We start from the raw sequence: 25,368 nt of genomic DNA on the forward strand, positions 1-25,368 counted from the left end.
AATAATATACATTTAAAAAAATATAATTTACTGAAATGTATTTTTTGAAGTTATTAGGTGTATTGCATTCATGTGATTTTTTTGATTAATTTATATTTGTATTGCAATAATTGTAGCATTAATTGTTTTTGTTATTTTTGGGGTTTTTATCTTTTATCATTTTTAAATTCAATTTAATTCAGGATATTTTGAAAAACAGGACTTTAAAGTGTAAGGAAAATTCAAAAGTAATTTTAATGTTAAGGATTCTAGGGTGATTGGGGCGTGGCTGGATGGTGTTTTAGGGTCTTATTACAAGTTTGACGGTCTTCATGTAGGACCGCCACAACAGCGATCCCAGGAAGATTGTCAAGCCTGTGGTGAACCTGCTTGCCAGATTACTAATGGAATCTAGGGTGGGCAAGTGGTGCAGTGGCAGTCCCACCGCGGCAGCATGACTGCTGGCTGAGGATTACAGCTAGCAGTCAAGCCGCTGCCGTGGGACCGCTGCCACGTCAGTTGCACTGTGTGGCATGCACCATGTCGTGCATGTCACACAGTACATACAGGAGCATGCACTTGTGGGAGGGCACATTTTGTGCCCCCAGCACCCACCACCATGGCCAGACTTCCCATGGGGCCCTGTGGGTAGCCCGCTTCCCTACCTTTCCACCAAACATTTCATGGTGGGGTCTCCACCATAAAATGCTTGGTGGAAAGGCAGGTCGTAATTCGCTCAGCGTTGCCAGCATCAGCACTGCCGCAAATATGAGCTGCTTTTCGCATTGCTGTTGGATACTGGATACCAGCAAAGGTAGGGGTTTTGTGGCGGTCCCACCGCCACCATCATAATATGGCAGTCGGACCGCGGGATGGTGGTGGTCAGACCACCACTGCAAGTACAGGGATCCCAGGACACCACACTCATAATACGCCCCTTAATGTTATTGTACTTGTTTGAGGGTCCATAGTAATTTCCCACCGCCGTATTATGAATTGACCGCCGTGTCCACGGTGTAGCTGCGGCAAACTTGTGGCAATGGTGACAAGATTTCCATTCATATCAATGCCTGTTTGAGCAATTCGACTGCATATGTGTCAATTGCACACATATGCATGATACATGTGGAAAAATACCACCTACCCATTGCCAGAGCCTGACTCATAGGTGGGCAGTCCGTACAATGGGTATATGGTAAAAAGAGCACATACATGTGTATCACACAGACAGGGTCCTATTCTATGTGTTTAAGATGCTCCTGTGAAGGGGGATCTGGAGAAAGGGATCCATGTCGAACTCTGATGGGAAGAACAGGGAAGGGATGAGTATGCACCCCAAATCCTTAATTTCTGCTGACCTTTAGAGGGCGGTCCTACTGCCGTGGTCGGCTCATCGGAAAGCCAACTCATAATCCGGATGGTGGTGAGACTCCTCTGTACCACCCTATGGCAGCTGAATTTCACTGGCCATAGCGGTCTGCGGATTGCTGGCGGAGTTGGCGGTTCGACTGCAGTCTAAGCAATCTGACAATCTCGTAATATGTCAGTTCGCGGCAGTCGTACTGCGGTCACCGTGGTTCACGGCTGCCAAAGTTGTAATAAGGCCCTAAATCTGTCCTTTTATTTTTGTACATTACCACTGTTTCTAGAATTGGAGTTTGATAGTAAATGACAAGTCCTTTGATTATACACTTTACCCAAAGTTTGTGTGACTATAGTTAGCATATTTAAAGTCATTACTCACCCCCAAATTCCTCCTTTCAGTTTATGCTTTTTCCACAATGTTTGTGAGACTGGGGTTAAATAGTAAATCTGGATCCCCTAAAATGTTTGTATTTCTCCCAATAAACAGAGGATTGAAATTAATATAGTAGTAATTCAGCACCCTTTAATTTATTTTTATTTTCTTAAAGATGACGTTGTGCTCTGTTTAATGTTTTAATTATTTTAAAAATGGTTATGAAATACAGCATATATCTTTGAATATATACATGTATTTCAAACTATCATAACCACCGTAAAATTATATGTTTTTACATTTCTTTTGGTTTTATTTTTAACATTTAAATATAGTTTCATTTAGGCAATTTTTAACTTAAATGTTGTAAATATCTAAAGTTACAGTAAAACATTTAATGCAAAGTATATAGTAATTACATATAGACATTATCTTGAAAAATGTCAACATTGTTTTAATTTAATATTTGCATTAAAAAAATGAATCTACAACAAGATACATAAATGCAAATTTTCATTGGATGTTTTGCACATTTAAATCCTAAAGACCATTTTGTTTTTTTTATGAAAAAAATGGGTATAATATTTTTTATCTAAAATAAAGTTCTCATTTAATATTATATTGTATATTTTAGAAGTGGCTGTTTTGCAGGGTCATCCCCAAACTTTTTGCCTTCCTTCTTCACTTTTTTCTGAATTTGTTTTCGTTGGCTTTCAGACTGTGAACTTAGTCACTGCTAAAGAGTGCTAAGGTGCGTGTGCTCTCTCCTTAAAGCGTAGTAGAATTGGCTTATACCGAACTGGCATATTTAATTTACTTACACATCACTAGTAAAGTGCACTACATGTGCCCGGGGCCTGTAAATTAAATGCTATTAGTGGGCCTGCAGCACTGATTGTGCCATCCACTAAAGTAGCCCTTTAAACATGTCTCAGGCCTGACATTGCAGAGCCTGCGTATGCGGTTTAAACTGCCATGCCGACCTTGCAGTCAGTTTGGTATTCACAATGAACCCGCATGGTTTGGGCAGAGCATGTAATCAGGTGCATTTTGGTATTCACAATGAAACAGCATGGTTTGGGCTGCGAATGCACCAGGGGTTGCACGCATGACAGTATTTGCGAAAGAGCATAACAATGGTTAAATTGTTAAAAAATAGGGTGTGCATTATGTTATACATTTAATGAAGATAAACCCTTTGCCAGGCCCAAACCTTCCTTTTTTATTATACATGAGTCACCTCTGGACAGCCCCAAGGGCAGTATGCTGTGTATTTAAAAAGCAGGCCATGAACTTTTAGATTTTACCAGTCCTGGTAGTGGAAAATTCTTAAATTCATTTTTCACTACTGCAAGGCCTATATCTCCCATTACATTTGTAAGTGTCATTTCCAAATTGGACCATATAATTGGATCATAATTGATATCTTAGGAACTATAATTAAAAATCCTAACTTATGGTGAAAGCGGATTTTAAATTACAATTCTGAAAGTGGCACTTTTATAAAGTTGGAATTTTCTTGCCTTGGCGATTTGGTGCCTGCAGCTTGTCTTTCGTCAGAAGATTGGGTGTAGTTGGCAGTTGGGCTTTGTGTATCCCACCCGGACAGCCACACATAATGGGAGCTTAGGTGTGACTGAATAGCTCATCACTGACAGGATGGGAGGGAGGAGCTAGAACATGCCTCAATTTCTCCTGAATAGGCTGAGTCCTGTCCCCACACAACGGGTTGAACACCACTGTAGTCATCGGGAGCCAGTGCTGGCAGGGCATCTGTGCACTTCAAAAGGTTTGTCTCTAGAAGTTTCTCCCCACTTCAAAGGCACAAGTCTGAATAAAAGAAGGACCTCAGACACCGCTGATTCAATACAATTCTGGACCTAGGGAGACTATGCCCAGAAGAAGGACTGCTGTGCTGCTGAAAAGGACTGCCTCTCTGCTGGACTGCACCTCCAATAGATTCCTGCTTTTCTGTGCTGATCTGCTGCCTGCTGCCCTCTTTCCTGGGTGAGAAGGAGTGGACCTTCCCCTTTTGAACCCAGAACCCAAAGTGACTCCTAGGACTAGTTGGCTGGCCTCCTGATCTGAATCCTCAGGGACATTACAGGCTTCCAACAATCTTGCATCTGCACATAGGCTCTGCCATTTGTGAGTCTACCCTGCCAATTGGTGACTCCCCAGTCCTGGACCCTTGGAAGTGGACTAAGGTGCTTACCAGCAGAACCGATGCATCTTCTCTGCTGAGTAGCGCATTCCTGACCAGAACTTATGCATCTCCTTAGGTGAGCTGCGCATCCTCAAGCAAAACCGTTGCACCTCTGCTGCTGCATAGATTGGACCCGGCGCAGAAGATCCGCTTTGCCCCATTGCAGTCCTCATAACCAATGCATCGCTGATGGCGTGGCACATCTCCTGCCCAGGTCCTCGTATCACTCATCGACAGCAACCTCGACGATGAAATGATGACAGTCTTCTCATCACAGCCTCGCAACTCATTGGAATGCCTCATTGCCAGCTGCTTGGTGCATCCTCAATGCCCAGACTTTGGATCGCAAGCCCTGTCGATGAGATCCTCGATCATGATGCAACAGGACCTCACACCGCAGCTTTGCCACCTTTCAGAACCAATGATTCATGTTGGCTGCGCATCGCTTCTCCAACGTGCATCCCATGCAACGCTATGCAACCAGAATTTAAGGTATGTTTGTTCAGCGTGTCTAACTGAATACCTGTAGCAGGCCTGCGCTTCATTGCAGTCGGGCTGAACTTGTGACTTTGTCCCGGTCTGGCATGGCCAAAAATCCTTTGTTAGCACTTTGTGCTTTTTGGCGCAATTTCAGCTTAAAACATTAAAATCATTATCTCTGGCTCTATTGATTAGATTTTTGTTGTGTTGGTCTTGTTTTATATATATATATATATACATATATATAGATATATATATATATATATATATATATATATATATATATATATATATATATATATATATATAGATATATATATATATGTATATATATATAGATATATATAGATATATATTTATTAACATTTACTCTGTCATTCTCAACCTGGTGTGGATTTATTTGTTTGTTTTTTCCCATCGTTTTACTGTTTGAAGTGTTGCACAAATACTTTGCACATTGTCTTCAAGTTAAGCCTAACTGCTCGGTGCGATGCTACCAGAGGGTGAGCCAGGTCAATTTAGAATTTGTTTGTGCCTTACCCTGACTAGGATTGTGGTTGCTGCTGGACCAGGGCTCATACCCCAGCCATCGAATAACCCAATTTCTAACAGTATATTCATGAAAACATTTTTTGATGTAGCATTAAACTATACGTTTGTATATGATAATTTCACCCAATGTATTGTTTTTTCTTAAATGCTGTATTTTTGTATCCATATATTTTGGTACTCAACATTTTTTTATTTAATATATTTTTAATGTGCATATTTTTGTTGTCGAGATTATTGTAATTTGCATTGCATGCATATAAAGGCTATATGACTTTTTACAATATTTTTACAATGATATATGCATGCCACAATATTTTTATTTTCGATATTGTAACATAGAATCCTGGAAACAGGAAACCAAGACAGATGACCAATGTAAACCGATGTAGGTATACTGCTAGGTGTTTCCACTGACGAATGTGTAACACATGGCTCCACCTGCCTGCACTTTCCCATGGATTTTAACGGGAGCTCTTTTAATAAAACAGACTATACAGGTAGTCTCCGGGCAACCAAAATCTGGTACTATTTGTGGCTGAGTGCCCAATATGACTGTGGCAATCTAAATACAGAAAATCTATGGATAAAAATAAAGAGGCCAGGTCGGTCCTGATAATTAAAGCTGAATGACTCTTCTAGCAGCTGAAACTTGTCTGGAGGCATAGATATTCCATGGATATCCCTTTATGATTTTAAACTGTCCAAGGATGCTCATAGAATAATAATTTGCCCTTGAAAATATTAGGCATCGTCCTAAGACATTTTAATATTTTGCTTTCCCTGGTTTCAATAGCATAATCTTTCAAAACATAAAATTGCTCCTCCAAAAATGGGCTTTAGCCTGCCTGGAATTTCAAAGGAAAGGTGGGCTGTACGTCGATGTTTCGGTCTCATACAGTATGTAACCACAAGACACTCTTTAGGGCCATAATATTTTGGGAAGATGCAAAAGAAACCTCACTATAAACAATAACATAGAATCAAAAGATGGCAAATCAAACAGTAATGCCTGTCTGACACACTATACACCTGTTGTGATTTTGAAGGTAGAGACGTGAGAGAAATAAACCATCAAGTGAATTCAAAACAGATCAAATCATGCTGCCTGGGAATGGCTTCCACGAAAGGGACAAGGTTGTACCCAGCCAAGAAGTCAAGGAATAGTCAAACTTTTCCAAGTGAAAGTGTCTCACGCGTGTTTTTATCCGCAGTCTAATGGTAGTAAATATACTTGTTGTGTAATGGTAGAAAAAAACTCACATCTAAAGAAGAGGCCACTTCAAGAGGAGAACTAATCATACGAAACATGAGAAACCAATTGTTAGAATGGCCTTTAAAATACAATTCAGAGTTTTATATAGCACAAACTTGACCTGAAGGTATCAGGGCACTTTACATGAGCATCAGTTATATTACCGACAGACACATTCATTTTGTTAGGCATGGGGAGATTAAGTGATTTGTCCAGAATCACATGATGTTGAGCCTCCCTGCCGAGACTTGAGCCTGGCCGCCAGGCTACATCCTCTCCCCTGCATCTCTAATGCTAGCTCAGAAAGCCATAAGGGAGGAACATGGGGGCATAATATCAAGGGCCTTATTGCCGCTTTAGCTGGACTTTTTTCCAGCTAAAGCGGCAATAATTTTATCGCCCTATTAGCAAGCTGTCGCTAACAGCAGTTAGCCACAGTTTGTAGGCGATAGCGAGCGGTTTGGGGCCCGTTTTGCATGTCAGCGATATTTATCGCTAATGACATGAAAAGTGGGCGTACCCAACCTGTTAGAGACTGAAAGCAGTCGCTAACATCGCTATTGCCTATTATCAACGCAGGCGTAGCGATAAAAAAATTCACGCTAAGCGCGAATATCGCTGAAAACTGACGCCTGCTCAGACCACTTCTTAACCTATATATCCAATGGGAGTTGGATATTCAGGTTAAGACCCTATTGGCGTAAATCCCTAAATATCGCTGGATTTCCAGCGATATTCACGCATTAAGCCGCTATCAATGGATATTTTATCGCATTTGAGATAAACGTTGCTAATAGCACGTTATCTCTGCGATCAAATCTGGCCATGCACAGCGATAGAAAAAATTTCGCTAAGCTTATTTAGCGATAAATATCGCTAGTTGTTGATAATATGCCCCATGAGCTTAATTACTGAGATATACAGAATTGCATATAACTGCATATAACTGAATGTTGATACCAGTTTTCCCTTGCTCCACAAAATTGCCTATTGATTTAACATTACACATCGGGCCATGTTTCACGATTGAGTAAGTAAGTGTTCCTAAACTTTCATTTTCCTCCCAGCACGTTACATACATTATCACTTCGTCTGCGTGTATCTGAATATTTATACCAGTTTTTACTCATTCCACGGAATCGCCTATTGAATTAAAGATAAATCCCATGGCTTGATTGCCCAGCTGATACATATACACCTGAAAATGCTGCAATTAATTGTGTATAGTTATGCACTTCTGGCAGTCCATATGTTCCAAGAGCACATGATCTGAACAGACTCAGTAAGTGCTTTGATGCCCCTCCACTATATAAACATCACTCCTCACATGAATGAGGACGCTTAATTTAGTTCTCTTCTTTGCCCCATAGAACCTTTGGATTGTTCTATTTGTTGATGCACACCATTAGCTATCCCACCGTTGAGTAGAACACATGTTCCATCATGCCAAGTACTACACTTTTTTATCTCAGCAAGTAAGTTTCATATACCTCACTTATGGCTTTCTGAGTTGGCATTACAGATGCCATACTAACGATTGGGTTCTCATGTTTTGTACAATTATTTCAGCTCTTGAAGTGGACTTTCCTTTATAGGGGAGTTTTTCTACCTCTACATCATAGTCTATTGACTACCATTGACTACCATTAGTCTCTGGCTAAGAACATATGTGAGTCTTTTAACTTTCACTTGGAAAGGTTTGACTTTTCTTTGATACTTCTTGGCTGGGGACAACCTTGTCCCTTCCCTGGAAGGCATTTCTAGGTAGCATGAAGTTTTAACCGGTTTTTAAGTCATGGGATAGTTTCTTTCACTCAGTGCTCTACCTTCAAAATCACAACAGGTGTATAAGGCTTCAGACAAGCATTATTGTTTGTTTTGTCATTGTACTGATCCTCTTGTATTGTTTACAGTTGAGTCTCTTTTGCATCTTCTAAAAATATCACAGCCATGAAGATGGCCTCTAGGTTACATACTGTATGAGACCAAAACATCGACATACAGACCATCTCTCCTTTGGACCATTCATACATTTTGCCTTAATGCTAAGATAGACATTCTAGTGTTTCTATGAGAAAGTGGGATATTAGTACATGGACAAATGTTAAAGGGCAAAAATACGAAGGTTTTCCTTTTTGGACTACACATTGTTGATGTCCTATATGGTATCATTTACTTTGACCCCTTTATTTTTCCTTTGTTTGATTCTAATATCATTTGTGACAGCATGTATGTTGGAAAGTGAATTATTAGCAGTGATAAGCAGTGACTTACCACTAGTAATAAGGCCGCATACACAATACAAGGTTCAGTTTGGATCTCAATAAATTAATCCCCTGTTCAACCCATGGTAGCTGGCAACGAGCAGGCAGGCTTAACTTAGGAGACACATGTGTAAAGCATTTGAAAAACATTAATACATTAAATGAGTACAAACAACAAACAATAAAAATCCAACTTCAATGGTAAAATATAGACTATATTTTTATGAAGACATAGACACCAAAATGACAAAACCTTAAGTAGGAAAATGGAGATATTAATTGTTAAAGAATAAACACTTTGTAGCGCTTAAAAACACATAGCACCATATTGGGACATCTGGTTGCGCTTGACTGGGACAAAGTAAAAGTTTGAGGCTGACTGCAATGGAGCCCTGGTCGGATACACTAAGCAGGAGGCCTCAGTCAAAATTTTGCACTCACACTTAGTCATTTTACTGAAGATTTTCCGCTCAACGTTGAGCAAAGCACTTTTTCAGGCCAAATTCAATACAGATTTGCCAACTTGAGTTTCTGCGAGGTCCCGGTAAAATCCTGGAAATCTGGAGCTCCGGAACTTTCGGTGGGACGAAATTGAAATCCAAGCCGGGTCAAAGTTGAAGTTATCTGACTTGAGTATCGACATTGGGTCGGTCACCTTATGGAGCTTTTTCCAAAAGTTGCTCCAAACTTCTGGATCTTCTTCCTGATGTTCCCCTTGAGGGTTCACAGCATCCAAAACATAAATCCAAGGGTCTGGAATCTTCTAGATGGTCCTTGTGATCTCTGGACTACAATTCCCACAATCCACCTGGTCAAATCCTTAAAAATCCAGGAAGGGTTTGGTTTAGATGATGCAGGTGGGCCGTGTTAACCTGTAGCTTGCAGAGAGTCCACTCCTTAATATTTCTGAAACCAAGGCAAAGTCTTTAGGACTGTAGTATCAGATTATTAAGCAGGTGCCCTCCTTAAAATTGCAGACATTTGGCAGCAGATCCAGATTCCAGCAGGACAGTCCTTCTTCTTGTAGTTTCAGGCAGCAGATCTCAGGAACTATGCAGCTCTTCCATATTTATCCAGTACCACCCAGGTGTATGGCCACTTCCTCCAAAGTATGGCATATTCTTGTCCCAGAAAGCACCATTCTCTCAAAATCCAACATGGAGAAATTCTCTCCCAAGGAGCTGGATCAGGCTAACCCAACCTACTGGTGTGGCTCATTTTCCTAAACAATCCCCTTCCAACCCTCTTCCTAACCTAATTACAGGGGCTCCTGTGTGGCTGGAGGTGGCAGGATATGGGGGTCAGCCTGTGCTGTTATAAATTGTCATTCTCCCTTTGAAGATCAGTGTGGCTACCCCTCACCCCCTTCCTGACATCTGCTTTGGAGCTTTTCCTTATGTGCCCTCAGGAAACCCTTTAACTCTCCAGCAGAGCTTTTCACGCCTGATTAGAGCAGACTGGCCAGCCTAAGCAGAGATTGGCAAAACAGGAGAGAGCAGCTGGAAGGCTGGATTTTGGCTCATTGAAAGAAAATGTAACAACTTTTTTCTGTCATAGCTATTAAAAATCAGTGGCAAGTTTTGGGATTTATCTAAACAATTTTAATTTGATACCTTGCAGTATATTTTTCACATAGCTCCTATCAATTTATATTTAAATAAAATACTATAATGTTACACTATGGAGCCTTTCACTACAATAGGAAAACATTGAATTGACAGTTGTTCCCTCACCAGGGCTTGTAAAATATCTTTTTCCCCCCTGCTTATAGTTACAAGGCACCCTATCCCTGGGGCCCATAGGGGAGACGTTAGATGTGAATTATATGTAAAAATAAGGTAGATTAATACTTTGGAAGTGCCTTTAATTCCAAAGTCGAGTTTGCATATAACTAAATTGTAGCCTGCAAATCACCCAAATGCAAGAAATCTACTGGGCCTCTAAACCTCCCTGTTCTATTTATACCAGGGACTTATAGGTAGTTTGTTTCCTCCTTGCCTCATTATCTACTAGGGACTTACAGGGGTCTGTACTTGCCAATTGTAATTAGACCATATATTTTTACAGCATATCTCTGGCACTGGGTCTGGTAAGCAGAGCCCAGGGCACAGTCAGAGTCAGTTACCACCAGTACCAAGCATAATATGGTGGTGATCAGGATAAAAAGGATAACTTTCTCACAATATACAACTGATTTTGTGGTGATTCATTCAACATCCTATTACCTCTAAGACTATAACCAATTCAGTTATGATGTCACCCTAGGACATCCCAAAGTAATTTAAATACTTAAATGTTTCTTTTGACAAAGATAACATTGAAATTATCCACCATATGGTCTAAGTATGCTATGCTGAAATACTCTTGCCTATGATCTCTTCTAATGTTGCTAGACTTATCCTGATTGCGGTGTTTTTCCAATGTATAGATCATTTCTTTTCTTGCTGTTGGTCTCTTGTTGGACTAAAAAGCACTTCCTAGTGTTTTTCTCTTCTATGATGCTGTTCTTTGCCGTCCTCTTGATAACTCCTTCCATTGTTGCCCATGTGGATGCCTTTGGCTGCACTCTGAGGAGCCAGGAAGAAAGTACCTACAGAAAAGAAGGAGACCTCCTTATTGGAGGGATATTTCCAGTCAACCTTCAGTGGCAGGAACCCACTTCTCCATTCCATGAGCAGGACCAGCCTATCTCCTGCAGCACGTGAGTCCCCTACTATTTATAAACCCATATTCATCTCAGTATAGACTGTGGGCTTTCCATTATCTTTATGAGCTCTAGCTGCTTCCTAACGTCAGCCACAATCTATGATACCTTATTTAGAGATCCTTTAATACAAATTTGCCAATTTTGATTAAGTGAGGAAGGAGAATTGCCTGAAGTGGCCTTTGGTGCCTAATTGTGGACTAAGTGAGCCCAGATGAGGCTTCATTTTTTTCTTCATTTGGCATGAATTGTCTAATAGTGTCAACGAGGCCTGCGCTAATCTAGTTACGCACTTGAGTGATTAAGATGACCATATCTTTATTGTTATGTAGTAAAATGATGTGCCTATGATTTGATATTATTTAATCCTGTAAAATGTTAATTAATGTTCCTCCTTTATAATATTAAGATGTATAGTCCTACTATTGACTTTTAACAGAGCCCAATATCATTGCTTTAGAGTCGCCAGGAACAACCAATGAAAGCCAACTCAGTAGGCTCAACACTTTAAGGTTGAGGATATGTCTGCCAGGGACAATGAGTTTCACCTTTTCATAGAACTTCAAAGACATATTAACCTCAAACAAGATTCAACCATTCCTTAATCATTGCGTAAATGACCTGTTTGTCAATGTAATCTTTGACTGGGATGTGTAACCTACACTCTAAGCATTACACTGGATTTCTGACATCATGAGGTTGCCAATGCAATGGAAAGTGTGGATGAAATATGTGTTTAAAAACCTTCTGTTAGCTTTAAACAATGCAGTTACTCGTTAAACTACAATATTCATAAAACCTATGCCAGAATGTCCATACTACTTGAAATACTGGCTTATCAAAGTTTCATTTGATCAGTTTTCTATTATCTTTTGTTCTGCATATGATCTGACACTGAACCAATTTCAAATAAAGAACTATCATTGCAACACCAAGGGAGTGGCAACAAATTAATCAACATAAAGTAGAACAATTCACTCAGTCCAAGAAATGCTCAATAGGTTTTGAACTTGTATTAAAAGACAAATCTCTCTATTATTTATTACTTTCTTGGTATAACACAATGATGACCAGCCAACTATTTTCACTACTAGTCAAATAGAGCTTAATAAGGGCTCTGTGGAAACACAAATGACATCCAAATAAAAATGTTCTTATTATGTACAGTCCTCACTTATCCTAAACTGTTGGCATGAAATTAATGTTCAGTACACTTCAAGGTCATCCTGCAAGTCATCAGGCCCTAGTCTCGAAGGAGCTGCAGAGCAGGTGCGTGGAGGGGCAGTTCAGCCACCAAAGCAGCTTAGGGATGGGATTGCAGCATTGCAGTATAGCTGTATCATGCATCAAGTGCTATACTGCATGATACCTGGATAGTAACCGGCCTCCCTTTGCATTGTAATCATCCTGATGTGATCTGGAAAAATTCTCACATACTGTGATTCCTGATGGCTGCTGAGTAGGGAGCTCGAGGAAAGAGCTCCTGGTTCGGGATAACCAAAACGGTTTAAATCCCCGGTTAACCCTACATTCCTTCCACCAGACTACAAGTGGAGAATTCAAGGAATTCAAGGAAATCAAAAGACTGAAATCTACTTACCCCAACGATAGTCGTTACTACTCAACACAACTTCGGCTCCCCAGACCCACCACACCAGGGTCTGCGACGCTCGTTGGATCAGGCGAGTTGCTGCTGGTCGCTCAGCATCACCCTTCCTGGACCGTGCCCCCAGAGATTCTCCGGCCGCTACTCAAGTTTGGCTTGCCCGAGGTCAACACAGGATGCGGTGTCTGGGTCCTGTCCACTGGAACCTCTGCCCGCGCTACCATTGGGCGCTCGGAGCACCCGGGCAGACCGCTACTCGAGTTTGGCTTGCCCGTGGCCAACACAGGACGTGGTGTCTGGGTCCTGTCCACTGGAGCCTCTGCCCGCGGTACCATTGGGCGCTCGGAGAACCCGGGGTCTGCGCAGCCCAGCCCCCACGAGTCGTGCAACGGAGACTTGCATGACAGAGGTGTCGGGTCTGACGCACTGGAATGAGAACGCTAGATCTACAGTTCCCATCGAGAGACCACAGGTCTCCCACCGCTGAGATCCGCTGGGGTCTCTTCAGCAACTGAGAGCATTTTCCCCCGTGGTCTTCGCAGCCCCCCCGTCGGTCACCAATGGGAGAAAGCTCTAACGAGCGGAGGCGTCTCGGCCGGCACTCTGGAGTGTGATATTATAATGCCTGGATGTCGAATGGAGACCCCCCTGCCTCTCCCTCCAGCCATCAGAGAAACATCGAGTGATGAGCCCTTGCTGGCGCCGGGGAAAGCGATCCTCCCCGACATGGTCTGAGGGACTGCAGGCTGCACCGATTGATGGTAACAGAGTCATTTTCGCATTCTTCTGTTTCCTTTTTCTTTTGTTTTTGATGTGAGGCACCGACGACAGGACTTTGTCATTCGCCGCAAAGTCTATGTGAGCCTCTCGAGGGCGATTCTGCAGCTGCTCGCCTGGTAGCGGATTCTCCATTTTCGTGACCCGTCCGGAGTTGACCCCTGGTTTTTACTCGGCTGGCCTGAGCGCCCCCGCTCTTTTCACGAATCTGGAGCGACGAGCTCTGACAATTCTCCAGCACCATTTAGCAACGTTGATGGCACCAGCTGCTATTGATTCGTCTACAGCGTCTCCACTACCCCCGATAGATTGTCCCATTAAGTCAAGTGATAATATGACCCCTCGACGCCCTGGCGTTTCTTTTAAACTTGATTTCTGTAAATGTTCTTTACAACTGTAGGTCCATGGCACTCTAGCTTTTTTTTATTGCCCCCAGCCATTTTGATCACTCAATTGCTCCTCCACTATGCCTCCAGCATACTCCCCTCAAAAATGGCAGCAACTGGTAATGGTAACAGAAACAGGACTTCACCATAGAAACAAACAAGGGTCTACATCAGCTCCCTGAGCCTGGATTGATTTGGTGGTGGCCATCATGGATTGGCTCTGACCTTTTGGATTTTGAAATAGCAGTTGATCACTTTTTATAGACTAATATATGTTTTCATGCATATCTTTTCTAAAGACAACCGCTCTGCACTCTCTATGAGGTCTTACTTCACTGCAGGACGCACAATTGGCATATGTTTAGTAGCACAAATTCAGTCATGCACTAGGGACCTCACTAACCTTACACCTGATCAATGATATAAGTACCACGTCTGAATGTTTATTCTCTCTAGCCCAGTCACATACTTCTTTTTCTAGACGTATTATATTATATTATTGCTATTTTTTATTATTATTATGCTTTCTCTTGTTGTTGTTTATTCGATGTGATTTTGTTGTCTCCCAATTTGGTTGTTTTCCTACCCTGCCCTCCACCATTTCCTTGTAATTTTTGCTTTGGTTCAATGTATCTCTTCCTTAACTCCGCCTTCTACTCCCCTTGCCTGTTCTGATTAATTATATTGTTTAATCTTTATTCTTCCTTCCTCGCTCTCTACATTCTCTCCCATCATGCCTCCCCTGTCTCTCTCCCCTTCTTCCTCTGTTTCACCTATATCGAAAATTGGCCCTAACTCCTGGTCTATCCTCTATCCTTCCCACCTCTCCAAACATGGCAAAAAAAAACTCAAACACAAACTCCTCTGTCTCCACTCTGAAACCCTTTTTGCTGATTACCATAATACACTTAACTCCTCCTTAATCACCAACTACATCTTCTTCTCCAAACGTCCCTCTAAATGGAAAAGAATATTTCTTCAAAACCTCCCTATCACTAACTCTCGCACCATTCCATACGGTATAAAACTCTCTACCAGCCCCTCCTCTTCCTTTCCTGGAGAAATTGATATTTCCATCTTCAATCTGGTAATATCCTCATTCAAGCGTCTGAAAATCACCTCTACGTCTTTGAACTCCACTTTAGCACCTTATCCCAATCCCTCAATCAGTCCCTCAACTCCTCCCTCCCACCCCCCATCCCCTAGTTCCATCATCTCCCCCCTTGTCTCCCACACCCTTAACTCCCCTACCTGATCTACCCACATCCGTTCCCAACAGTGTTGTCTACTCCCTTCCTACACTATCTACTCGAACTCTTAATACTGGTACCAGCATCGACACCCTACTCCGCACAGACCCTTGCCCCCGACTCCCCTCAGAACCATGCTCCCTCCACTCTGATTCCCCCATTCTCCTACCTAGCCCGATTGACCTCACCCAACTACAGCTGTCCCCCATAGTTGACTGCATTATCTCCAGCTCTGACTCATTTCACCCACGTTCCCCTCTTTCTCTAGTAACTATCTCCCCCACATCTTCCACTATCCTGGATGCTCTCCCTCAATCACTACTTATCTCCCCTTCCCCTACTTGTATAAACATTACTGACACCAATATCTCTCAATCACCCAGTTTTTCCGCCTCTCTCACATCCTCCTTTACCAAGAATTCCCCCTGCCCTTACCATCCAATGTCCCTTCCCCACCCTCGTCCATCCTTAACTCCCAATCCTAATTCCCTGCTCCCCCACTCCTCCTCAATACCCCGACACCCCCTCTTCCTTCCTTGCCCCTCTCCCCTACGATAAGTGCTACTGAACACTCCTCTCCTTGCGATCTCCCCTGAACAAACCTCCTCCATCCTCCGCTTCTTTCCACTCTCCCTCGTCCCCTCCAGCCCCTCTCTTAGACCCCCCTATGCCCCCTCTTTTCAACAATACACCGTCGTCCATTCACCTCTCTACTTCTGTCTCCTGTAATAACCACCCCATTGATGCTCCATATCCTCCCCCCTAGTTTAATCGCACCCCATACTCCCCCAGCAACTCTTACATCTCCTCCGCTGACCACTCCCTCTCACGCGCCCTTGATCTCTCCTGCAACTCTTACATCACCTCCACTGACCACCCCCTCTCACGAGCCCTTGATCTCTCCTGCAACCCTCAATTCACATACATCTACATCCTGGACTACCCCTCCCCCTCATTTAACTAACGTTTTTATTAAATCTAATCCCCCCAACCTCACCCATCTCCTTGACCCCTCCCCTACCCAATGCAAAACCCCCCACCCATTATAACTCCACTCTCCTTCCCCCCCTGGTTACCCCCTTACCTCTCCCTAATCCCTATCCCTACTCTTCACTCCTCCCAATAACTTCTGACCCACTCAATTCCTCACTTTTTTCTCTTTCACTCCTTAATGTAGAACTTCTCCTTTCATCCCTTGTTTTAGAATTCTCCTCCCTAAAAGCCAATGTCTCACTCCTTGCTGAAGCCCACTCCTCTAACCATGTACACACACCTCCACACATCACCCCACCTCTCTCCTCCTCCACTAACAGCTCCCCTTGCACTGGTATCATCGATTACTCTTCTCACGGATCCCTCCTCCCCACAAACTCCCTGACCCCCCCAATCCCACTGACCCTTCCATTTCACCCCAACCTCACACAGCATCTATGATCTCTACCTCTCATCTTGTTGCATACTCAAATCCTGTGCAGGTTAACTTATCCATGAGCCCCACCGTCTTCCCCCTGCCCTCTTCGTCCTCTAATACCCCTGTCCGCTGTCTACTATCCCTGTTCACTTAGGAACGAGTAATCTCCCCTGTTTACCGACCTCTCCTAGACCCCCTCAACAACTATCCTCCATCCTCCCTGATCCCTCCTATCAACACCCTGACCTCTCACCACTTTACTGCATGTTGATTAACTGCCGATCCGCATCCTGCCATGCGACTGATATTGCAGAAACCATTCTACATGAAAACATAGATATTGCTTTCCTTACGGAAACCTGGCTCAACCCTCACTCGACTCCTATCCTCGACTTGCTCATTCCTCCTGGATATTCCATCTTTAGGAAAGACAGAAAAAAGCAAATAGGAGGTGGCCTTGCCCTCATTTTGAAAAAGGAACTCAATCTCACACTTGTTCATCTCCAGGACCCTTCTACCTTTGAATACCTTTGTGTTGATCTTATTGCTCCTGACTCCCCCACCATTCGTCTTCATACTATCTACCACCCCCCCGGCAATCCCATCCCCTTCACTGAAGAGCTATCTGACCTCATCACTCAATCTCTGCTCACTCACACCAAGAATCTCCTTCTTGGCAACTTTAACATCCACTGGACGACCCGTCTGTCATCCTCCTTAAAGATATCATGGACATGACTAACTTGACACAACTCTGCTCCGACACACTAAAGGCGCCACCCTGGACGCTATTATGACTAGCAAGGATCTGGCCTCTCTCTCAATGATTCTTCCAGTCGACTGTTCGGATCATTACCTTATCCTCTTCACCTTGAACTGCTCTATTACTATCCCCACAACCAACGGCACCTTTCCCGTGAAACATACCCATAATCTTCACCTTATCCCCCCTGGCGAGTTAGAAGCGTCTATCAAAACCCGCTTACTCCCCCCCCTCACAGCACCACTGACCTTACTGATCACTACAATAGCTCTATCCTTCAAGTGCTTGACCAAATTGCCCCAATCAAACTTAAACATCAAAAAAATATACCGCCGAAAACCTGGTTTAACTCTGACCTTAATAATGAAAGACGGGCCCTCAGACAATCTGAACGCTCATGGAGGAATCACCCCTCCCCGGATAACTTGATACTCCTTAGAAATTCCAGAGCCTAATACAAGAAGCACATCTTCACTAAAAAAGCATCCTTCCTCCGTTCACAACTTGACCAGGCCAAAAACCTTCCCAGAGAACTCTTTAGCATCGTTAAAAAACAAACTTCCTCTGGTCCCCCTAAAATACTAGCCACTGTTGAAAGATGTGAAGAAATCGCCAGTTTCTTTTCGAATAAAGTCAACTCGATTGAACTATCCTTCTCTTCTCTCCCTCTCCCATACCAAGCTACCCCTAGCCAACACATCCTCCTTAACATTCCTACATCACTCTGCCCCTCTGTCCCTTCTTGCCATGGCCCCTCTCTACCCCTCTCTTCCCCACCCCATCTTGACTCTATCTCTAAAGACACCCCTACCAAAAACAATGCCGCCTGGAATGAATTCTGTCCAGTATCTGAATCTACTGTCCTCAACATTATCTCTAATATTAAACCTTCGTCTCACACCAATGATCCTCTTTCAGCCCAGCTGGTTAAAGAACTCAAACACATTATTGCACCCATCTGGACCAATATCATCAATTCCTCCCTTGCCACTGGCTGTGTCCCAGCACCCTTTCAACTAGGTCAAATCTTTCCCATCCTCAAAAACCCCTCTGCAGACCCTAACGACCTGAACAATCTACGCCCTGTCTCTAATCTCCCCTTTCTCTCCAAAGTCCTTGAAAAATGTGTACTCTCCCAGTTAGACAAACATATCATGTCATTCAATCTCCTCAACGTTTTCCAATCCGGTTTCAAAAAAGGATGCAGTACGGAAACCGCCATGATCAGTATCAAAGATGATATCCATCGCTCTCTTGACAAAGGCGAATCCTCCCTCCTTATCCTCCTTGACCTCTCTGTTGCATTTGATACTGTCGACCATCCCACCCTTCTTAATACTCTCAAAGACCATTTTGGGCTTGAGGGCATTGTTCACCAATGGTTCACCTCCTATCTCCATAACCGATCCCAACAAATTAAACTCAATCACTTCCTCTCCAAACCTCAACCTGTCTCACTGGGGGTCCCTCAAGGCTCTATCCTTTCCCGTACCCTCTTTAATCTATTCATGGAACCACTCACCCTTATCCTTAAACAAGCTAATATCAACTACCACCTCTATGCCGACGACACTCAACTTTATTACAAGATCAAATCCCACCATACCATTCTTCTCCTCAATGATACCCTGAACAAAGTAAGCCTGGTTCCATCGTAATCATCTCAAACTAAATCCCCAAAAAACTGAAATCATCATCTTCACTCCCAAAAATAGCTCCCTGCCTATTCAACTCTGGATCAATGATATAAATGCACTCAACTGCACGCTCTCCACCTCTAACTCTGTCAAATCCTTGGGCATCAGCATTGATAAGAATCTCACTCTCATCCCTCACATTAAAAATGCTGCAAAAGGTGCTCTCTTCTCCCTTCTCCACCTTAAAAAAATCAAACCTTTCATTCCAGCGGATGACTTCAAAATTGTTGTCCAGTCTCTTGTACTTTCTAGAATTTACTATGGCTATGCCACCCTTGTTGGCACCCCTAAAATCCACCTTGCCCCTATTAAATCTGTCCTCATCAGACTGATCAGACTGATCTCTGATTGTAAACGTTTTGACCACATTTCTCTTATCCTCAAAAACCTTAACTGGCTCCCTATCGAAGGTAGATCCACCTTCAAGATGGCTTGTATTACTCACAAAGCCCTTCACCAAAACACCCCCTCTTACCTCTCTAAAAAACTACAAAAAGCTGGTTGCTCCAGGTCCCTGAAAAGCACAGGTCCCTGAGAAGCACCAATGCCCTGGTCCTCATCCCCCCGAGACTCAAATGTAAAAAAACACAATCACCTGCTTTCTCTGGGAATGCCCTTATGATCTGGAACTCCCTCCCCAAAGATCTTCGCTGCAACCCATCCTTCCCTCTCTTCAAAAAAAGACTCAAGCTGCTTCTTCTCAACAAATATTGGGGTACATAACTTCTCTATAATGATGTAGTCCTCTGTTTTTACTCTCCTCAACCCACCCCTTTTCTCCCACTTTCCCTTTTCTCCCCCCTCTCTCTCCTATCTTTCACCCTTTCCTCTTCTCCCTCAATCCATATCTAATTACTCTCTATCCTAAATTTGCTCCTCTAACTGAAAAACAGTTTCCCATTCAAGTTACTTTTACTTCATGATGTTTATCTGTCTATAAAGCGCTCTGATACTCCCGGGTCCAGTAGCGCTATATAAAACCTTTGAAATAAATAAAATAAATAAATAAATAAAAATAAGGGCTGCAGAGGCAGTAGAGAGCAGGAATAGAAAATCACAAGGACTGACTGGGCTGGTGAAAGTTGGTCAGCACACTTCCAGGATGTCTTGAACACAGCATGTGGGGCTGCTGGCTCTGCCCACATATTGTAACTGATTTTTTCAAGAAGTCCAGTGACAGCTGGCAAACACTATAGTTGACACAGCCCTACCCCCTACATGGGGAATCATGGATTGTAACACAACTACAGGGGCATTAACATGGAACATGATCCCCACAACTAATAGATCCCCTGAACTTCCAATTAGCGGAAAGTGTGCCAATTTTAAGTCAGGTCAAACTCAACCAGTTCCCTGTGCAAACTTCTGTTTTAATCCAATTCAAAGAGAAAAAACAGTAGTGTCAGATTCAGCAAATGGCACTTCAAACAATTTAGAAATATATAACCCTATCGCACCATCCCCCATTCTATTGTTTCCAGTTTAAACAAGATCTAATGACTCAGCTGCCTATATAATGTGTTATGTTTCACTGTGTCATTAACATCTTCAGCAGACCAATGCGCCCCATTCCCCATCCCAGGCAGTAGAAGTAGGCTCATTTGAGAGCCACATTAATGAAGAAGCACATCTCAACCCTCTTGCAAGTTATGCCATTTCAAAAAGTAAAAATCCATGTCAATGCCTCCTTGGTAAGACTAGATATTAGTTCAAGACTATGACTGAGAATTCAAGGAAACACATAGGCTAAAAGTATTAAACGCCATAAGGATCAGTTGGGGCATCTTGGGACCACTACACCCGCCAATACAGCATCTACCAATGGTATTTTTTGACGCAGAGCAGAAAAACAACTCATACAATAGTAAATATCCCTACCAGGTGCTGCATCACTTTGCTGGGCACAGTACAAGCGACAGTCAAGGCCTTGACTTATCATTTCTCTAAACTAACCATACAAGTAGACTTTATTTTTATTTATCAGTTACTATAGGTTTAAACCTAAAACCTAAAACCAGATAGCCTGAACGTAGCCGACGTAGCCCAGGGACAACAACTATCCAAGGCACTTTCCTGCTCTAGAGCATAAATATGATGTTAAGCAGAGCCAACATAGTGAGTCAGTGTCAACTAGAAATAATTGTATTCCTACAAAAGAGTATCATATCGTATGAGGAAAAGTGGAAACTGAACAATGGGGAGACCTTATATTTAAGCAGTTTCACAGGAAACATTGTTTAGGCATGAAAAACCATAATCAACTTTATACTATCCAGTTTCTAGAAATTGGGTTTCTGGTTGGCTAGGGTATGCTTTTAAGCCCACCACTCTAGTCAGGGTAAGGGATTTACACACCCAAGAAAAACTCTACCCACCCCCTTGGTAACTTGGCAGAACAGAAAGGCTTATTGCAGAGGCAATGTGTAAAGCATTTTCACAACACTCGCACACCCCAGTGACACAATAAATTTACTGCAAAAGAGACACCGCACCAGGTTGTATAAAAATATCTCTTAAATTGTATATAAACACATAGATCACAATCACATAAATCAGAGATCGCTTTGCCAACTTGGCATTTGTCATAATCATCACAGTTAGAGCATTACAGTAAATATGTGTAGGTAGCACATGTCATAAAAATGCCATCACTGTACATGCAAATGCAACCCCTGACATGGTACTTGGTATCCTGTCATCACAAGGCACAAAGCAACATAGTCATAACATCAGGGCATGAAATGCAGCAGTTAGGTCATATGTAAATTATCAACTATCACCATAAACATATAGGGTGCAGCTTCCCTGCACTACTACAACACTTTATATGGTAATTCTACATGGACACCTAGGGCACTGGAACTCCTGCTTGCCTTTTAGGTGGGATTACAGTAATTCCTTTCACTTAGAAAGCGCTCATGTTATATTTAAATATGGCCCCTCAGGACCGGGTAGACAGTGAGAAATGCAGCCACTCGGCACCCTCCAGGCATGTACCAACATGGGGGGCACACATGCCCTAACAACTAAGCGGATGGTCCTCTTTTCCCTTCTGCCCTCCTGCAGTGGAATCCTCAAGGTCTGCTGCTCTTGATTGTGCAGTGCAGCTGCTGGAGAGGATATTCCCCCAGGAGCTGAGTGAAGCATTGTTAATTGCTCCCTTTGTGGGGGGCAAACTTTGTTCCTGCTGCTACAGTGAAATGTAATTAACATCCGGCTAATATTAGGCTGTACGCCAGCTTCACAAATATCATTCAGTCTGGTTAGGTGCCAACAAGGCACCTAAAACCCCCCAAAAAAGGAACATTTGCAACTCGGACTCTGATTGATCATATTTTAATGATATTGTTACATTATGTTTTTGTATTAGTTTTTAACATGCCCATGCCCTTTTCCTTTAAAAAACACAAGAGTGAACGTCTATGGGATGTTCAGTACTTCAGCATTTTTAACACTCAATGACCCAGCTATTGACAGACTCTGCAAAATCATGGTCCGGCACTAAGCACATGAGTACAGACAAAGTCTCTTCGCAAACAAACTTTAAAAACTCAAGCAAAAAAGTCTTCAGGATCTTCTGTTGCCTTAACATTTGAGATACTTTGTTACCGACAGAATCTTAACCAAATATGTCGTAGATTCAAGCACTTAAAGAGATAAGAGAAAAGAGTCATATGATTTGCCACATTTAAGCACTTTCAACATCAGCATTAAGCATTTTAAAAAACACAACAGAGAAAGTCCACATGATCTTCGGTACTTGAGCAACTTTATCATTCCATGACCTCTTGGCAGTGGCGGACTAGTGCTTACTTTATTTTAAAAAAACATACATCCCAGGGCCCTCATCAGCAGGCCACTGCAGCTTGCACCACCCATTGCCCCTGACAACGCTGCCAAAGACGGTCCCAACACAACCGCTAACCCTCACACTCTTACAATTGTGAACATTCTGACTATTTCAGGCCCCCAAAGCTATAAGAATGGCTTGGGCGGCATGTATTAGTCATTTTTAATGTATATTGAATTAATGAACTACTGTTGTATTGCTTACCTCTAAATTAGACAAACAGCACCGCCATGTGTCACAAGTGACAGTGTTTACAATTAATTGCTGATGCTGATTACTGGGAACCACTGGCTCAACTTAAGCACTTTGACATTGACTCATTGCAAAAATATGTCCAGAACCAAGCACTTCTTTTTCTACAAATCAGTCATTCCTTTAATTATATATCAGTGACACTTTGTTTGAACTTAAACTGGGGGAAACCTATTTGTTTTTCCAACAAGTTCGGAACCTACGGAGTATATCATGGGGTGAGTGAATTGGTCTATTTCATGTTGATTCATTTGTTGCCTCTCCCTTGGTTTTGCAATACATCATTGAGTATTTGAGTCTTAGGCAGCTAACCTATGGAGGTAGGCAACATGTATATGGATAAATGAGAGCGAGCAAGGTAGCGTGGCCCAAATTACCTTAGCTGTCTCCTCATTTCGAAACCGCCCTCATCGCAGCAACAGACGACATTCGAACTCTACTGGACAATGGAGACACAGTCGCCCTCATCCTCCTCGACCTCTCCGCAGCCTTTGACACGGTCTGCCATAGCACCCTTCTACAGCGCCTCAAAAACATCGGAATCCAAGGAAAAGCACTGGAATGGATCACCTCGTTCCTCTCCGGAAGAACGCAGAGAGTCCGCCTTCCACCATTCAAATCAGAGGCCACTGAAGTCATCTGCGGCGTACCCCAAGGGTCCTCACTCAGTCCCACCCTCTTCAACGTTTACATGAGCCCCCTCGCGGCCATCGCACGCCAACATAACCTCAACATCATCTCCTATGCCGACGACACTCAACTGATCCTATCACTCACCAGAGACCCCAACACGGCCAAAACCAACCTGCACGAAGGAATGAAAGAAGTAGCCGAATGGATGAAGCACAGCCGTCTGAAACTGAACTCAGACAAAACAGAAGTCCTCATCTTAGGTACCTCCCCCTCCGCCTGGGACGACTCTTGGTGGCCAGAGGCCCTTGGAAAAAAAAACATCCCGACGGACCACGCACGGAACCTGGGCGTCATCCTGGATGCCTCACTCTCGATGAACAGACAAGTCAACGCCGTTTCATCATCTTGCTTCAACATTCTTCGCATGCTCAAAAAAACATTTCGCTGGATCCCTACCGAAACTAGAAAAACAGTCACCCACGCTCTGGTCACGAGCCGACTGGACTACGGAAACACCCTCTACGCCGGCATCACCGCTAAACTCCAGAAAAAACTACAACGCATCCAGAACGCCTCAGCCAGGCTCATATTAGACATCCCGCGTAAAGAACACATCTCTGATCACCTGAAAAACCACCACTCGCTCCCCGTCATCAAGAGGATTACCTTCCGGCTCCTAACCCACGCACACAAAGCACTCTACGAAATAGGACCCGAATGCCTCAACACAAGACTATCCTTCTACACCCCCTCCCGCCAGCTACGATCCTCCACCCAAGCCCTCGCCACTGTTCCTCGCATCAACAAAACCACCATGAGAGGTAGATCCTTCTCCTACCTAGCAGCTAAAACTTGGAACTCACTCCCCACTCACCTTCGCCTTACTCAGAACCACCTAGCATTCAGAAAGCAACTCAAAACATGGATATTTGACAAGTAACTCCCCACCCTTCTTCTAGCGCCTTGAGACCCTATGGGTATGTAGCGCGCTATATAAATCTATTGACTTGACTTGACATTTCTGGATGAGAACTATACATGCATGTCACAGTTTCAGCTGAGATAGATTGAGTTTTATGGCTGTCCTATAAAAAAATGTGCACATTCAAGTAACAATATTCCATTTATTGAACAAAACAAAACACAGATGGCAAAATACATCCTACTTGCCCTTCTTGCCTGTGAGAAATTGGGTTGTTGGATGACTGGGATGTAATCCCTTGTCAAGCAGCAACCACAATCCTTGTCAGGGTAAGGCATAAGCAAACTCCAAATTAACGCGTGCTCTCCCCCTTGGTATTTTGGCCCAGAGCAGTCAGGGTTACCTTAGAGGCAATATGTAAAGTACTTGTGCAACACTTCAAACTGTAAAACAGTGAACACATACCACAAAAGGAGCCCACAACTGTTTTAGCAAATTAGAGTGATTTAAAATAAATAAAGCAAGACTAAAAGGACATACATCCAATCAGTAGAACCAGAGATTTTGACTTTTAGAGTTTTTAGTGAAATTAGCACCAAAAAGCACAAAGCACCAATTGGGGGTGCCTAGTCGCACCAGACTGGGA

The 25,368-nt window shown here is 43.0% G+C and overlaps 1 protein-coding gene across 1 annotated transcript in view; it reads left to right on the plus strand.

Moving 5' to 3' along the window:
- Positions 1-25,368, plus strand: part of LOC144797963 (vomeronasal type-2 receptor 1-like) — an 88,982-nt gene that overhangs the window by 31,275 nt on the left and 32,339 nt on the right. Inside the window, exon 2 of the mRNA XM_078668769.1 lies at positions 12,719-13,197. Coding sequence (XP_078524895.1) covers positions 12,719-13,197 — 479 coding nt within the window. The remainder of the gene's footprint in view (positions 1-12,718; positions 13,198-25,368) is intronic.

The sequence above is a fragment of the Lissotriton helveticus genome, chromosome 12 (assembly GCF_964261635.1).
Source record: "Lissotriton helveticus chromosome 12, aLisHel1.1, whole genome shotgun sequence".
NCBI classification, from domain to species: domain Eukaryota; kingdom Metazoa; phylum Chordata; class Amphibia; order Caudata; family Salamandridae; genus Lissotriton; species Lissotriton helveticus.